The sequence below is a fragment of the Apaloderma vittatum genome, unplaced genomic scaffold, assembly GCF_000703405.1.
Source record: "Apaloderma vittatum isolate BGI_N311 unplaced genomic scaffold, ASM70340v1 scaffold22713, whole genome shotgun sequence".
NCBI classification, from domain to species: domain Eukaryota; kingdom Metazoa; phylum Chordata; class Aves; order Trogoniformes; family Trogonidae; genus Apaloderma; species Apaloderma vittatum.
Window position 1 is genome coordinate 1 of NW_009710126.1, and position 3,567 is coordinate 3,567.

The 3,567-nt window shown below is 51.0% G+C and overlaps 1 protein-coding gene across 1 annotated transcript in view; it reads left to right on the forward strand.

Moving 5' to 3' along the window:
- Positions 1 to 1,516: 1,516 nt before the first annotated feature.
- The window catches only part of FSTL1 (follistatin-like 1), a gene marked incomplete at its 5' end in the record, with an annotated part of 6,691 nt that continues 4,640 nt past the window's right edge, over positions 1,517 to 3,567 (forward strand). The window contains one exon of the mRNA XM_009867200.1: positions 1,517 to 1,647. Coding sequence (XP_009865502.1) covers positions 1,517 to 1,647 — 131 coding nt within the window. The remainder of the gene's footprint in view (positions 1,648 to 3,567) is intronic.

Consider the following 3,567-nt stretch of genomic DNA (forward strand, 5'->3'; position numbering starts at 1 on the left):
AAATCCGGCTGAGCCAACCCAATACAAAGTCCTATCTCTGCATGGGCTGTAACAGAGTCAGAGTTGGTAAAGCGACTGAAATATGATTGCCCAGCTCTTTACTCCTGGGTAACCTTTCAGAACTAAGACATCTGGGCTCATCACTGTGCTGGGGTGTCTCCGAGATTCTGAGCATACACAAGGTGCAATGGAACCCAGTTTTCCACTGAGAACACAAGCTGTTTCCGTCACACAGACTGAGGGAAGAGACACTGATTTGCGTAGTTTATTAGGGTTCTAAGACACAAGCACTGTGAAGATATGTCCCCAACTCCAAGGAGCACTTTTTTGAAAGGAAACTTTGCTACGAGTGATTAACTGATGGGTGCAGGGACAGAAAGGAAGTGCTCTGTAGCAAAAGGGGCATTGTCTGGGGAGTCAGGAGGTGTGGCTGAACCACCTCTTCCATCAGCCAACAAGTCTCTCGGATCCCCTGCGCCTGGTTTCTCTCATTATGCATGGTCTTGTGTACTTAGACTGTGGATTTGGGGGCCATTGTGCTTCATCAAGGGATCCTTTTCCTAGCCATGGCCTCTAACTGCTGGAGCTGTATAATCGTCAACGTTAGCTTCCTGGGACAGATGAGTGCAAACCCTCATACAGGCTTGAGGGAAAGGACCATGTCAGGGCATGGCCACTACCTCAAAGCAGTTTCAAAGAAGTTCAACATTAAACATGCAGAATCCCTACGGGTTTTTCTTTCATCTGTCCATCTGATTGTGATTGCAGTCACTGGATTCAGAAAGAGATCTCTAGCGTGTGTAAGCAACACAGATGCACACTGATTCCCCTTCTGGCTCTGTTGACCTCTAGGCAGGTGTGGCAACTCACAGAAGCCAGAAGATCTAGGCTTTGAGTTTTGCTTCTAAATACATAGTTCAGTATTAGCACATGGGTAATAGCCATCTAGAGAAACCTGTGACTGTATAGAGCGCTGCGAACATGCCCAGCTTGAACGCCCTCTTATTTCCAGTCAGAGCGAGGAAGTCAGGGCTTTGAAGAAACAGTCACCTCAGATAGCAGGTTCTAAAATTCAAGTCTTGGGGGACAGAGGCTTGCTCAGTCTAGTCTTTGCAGAGGATGGAGGTTTTGGTATTTGAGGGCTAACAGCTGAATGCCTGTTCGGCATGGCATCAGGAAGCCTGGGGACCCTGTCAGGGCCAGTCCGTCGCTTTCCTCAGTCTGGAGACCAGATTGCTGTTGCACAAGCCTTGAGAACGGGGAAGGCAGAAGAGTTTGTCAGGAGTGTCGTTTTCTGGCTTTGCCACATGGTGTCACCACAGCCCATCCGCTGTTCAGCACATGGCACCTCCGTTTTAATTTGGTGGTGGCGCTGCTCCAAGGAGAGCGAGGCCTGCAACCTGTCTTCGGCACTGGCTCGCTGTTTTTTGTTTCCAGTCGTCTCTCTGTGGTCTCCCAGTCGACTTAATTTCACTTATCCTTGCTTTTTCTTCTGCTACACGTTCTCCCATGGCAGTCGTTTGCTACCAGTCGGACAGGGACGAGCTGCGTCGTCGTGTCATCCAGTGGCTGGAAGCTGAGATTATCCCAGATGGGTGGTTTTCCAAGGGCAGCAACTACAGTGAAGTCCTGGACAAGTATTTCAAGGCAAGTGACGCGGCACCCGCCTCAGAGGCCAGAGAACATTTCTTCCCCTGTCACTGAAAAGCTGCTGCCATGTCTCCACCCGAGAGGTTCCAGTGTATGATGGACCTGTCAGGCTGGGGGCCAGAGAGGTCTGGTATGTCCCACAGTGTGATGTGTTATGGGCTGCCTGCAGCAGCTGCTCACAGGGCCCTGACAGCCCAGACCTGGAGAATCCCTGGGGATCTGACCAGCCCTTGGGAAGAGGAGGGAAGGCAGGACAGATGTGCGTGTGACAGGGGAGAGAAGATAGCCAGAGGAGAAAAGGTGGGTGAAAGTGCTGGAAAAGCAGGTAGAAAGAGCAGGAAGCCAGGGCAGGGGCTGCTGGTCCTTTGTTCCAGATAATCCCAAGGCCATGTTGAGGTGAGGTGAGGACAGGGGACACTTGAGGGCTTCAAGTGGAATATTTGCTTGCAAGGAGTATGGCCCAGTTGTGGCCAAGAGCTGATAGTTCCCTAGTGCTCTGCAGAGAGAGAGGAACCACTCGTGAGTCTCAAGCCCTGCAGTAATCCCATTCCTCTTCCTTCCTCCCTGTCAGTCTGTCCCTCAGCCTGTCCCCACCCCCTTTTGTAATCAGCAGATCACAGGCTTCTCCTGTGCTCCTGCCACATGCACTGCTTCATCCCTCCCCCTCATGCCCAGCTCCTGATAAAGACTTCAAAGCATTCAGGATGGAGCTAGAGGAGCAGGTGGGGAAAGGGGGAGAGTGTTTAAATCAGAGGCTGTTGACAGCAAAAGATTAATGGTGCCTGACAGGAGTTAGTGCTGCAAGCAAATTTGCCATGGCAATGGCACCCCCTGGTGAGACAGAGGAGCTGGTCCCCATGCTCTAGAGAGCATCTTCGCCTTTGTAACCATTAATGCTGCTCCGTCAGTGGAAGCAGCCTGCTGCCTCGGGCACCCCCACTGCCTCGGGCACCCCCACTGGCACCTGCCAGCACCCGAAAGCTTCAGTGCCTGCAGAGCGGAGCTGCTCAATCCCTCCCCCTGCAAACGTGCTGTCCCCCAGCCGCCTGCGCAGAGAGCCTTGCCAGACCATGGGCTTTGCTGTGCCAGGCACAGGCTTTCTCCACCGCCATGGCACAGCTCGGTCACTCCCTCCAGCTTGTTGCGGTACTGGCAACATCCTCTGGTCACAGCTCAGAGGCAGACAGCCTCATGTTCTCTTTACTCTTCCTGTTTTTCTGGAGCGCTAATCCCAGGCACAAGCAGGTAAAAGTTTCCATGAGCAAGCCATACCTTTTCTCAGACCAAAGGGGGAATTTAATCCACCATAGCAACAACCCTTCAGATTTCTAAAGCAGAATTCAGAGCTTGGAGTAACTTGAGACAAATCCAAGCAAACCAAATTCAATGGGTTCAAACATACACAAATTTATGTCACCAGTGAGGGTCGGCTGTCACTGGAGCAATTCTGCTGTGCGCTGAAAATGTCCTGATTCCTGCCCTTCAGGTCATAAACACTGGAGACAAAGATGGTATAAAACTTTTCTCTTTTCTCCTTGATGGGGAGGTTTGTAGGCATGTCATTAAGCTGTTTCTTTCCTGGAAGCCTGACCTGTGTGGGTCAATGGGATGTGGGTTGTATGTCAGGCAGGCCATGGCCTTGAGGGATGTTATTTCAGGAGTCTCTGGGGGAACACGTAAAGACAGACCATAGTACTGAAAGGCAAGAAAACTAGCATGAGTCTGGGTCACTGAGGGAACAGTGGCCACTTTTACAAGAAATAGCAGGATGAGAAGTTTGTAAGTCTAGTAGAAGTTGAAATGTGTTAGCGGAGCAGTTACACGCAGGTTACAGTGTGCAGAGTAATTTTCCTAGCCCTACAGGTTTCTCCTGAACCACATAGAGGTAACAACAGACAATGTCACATCTGGCATTCC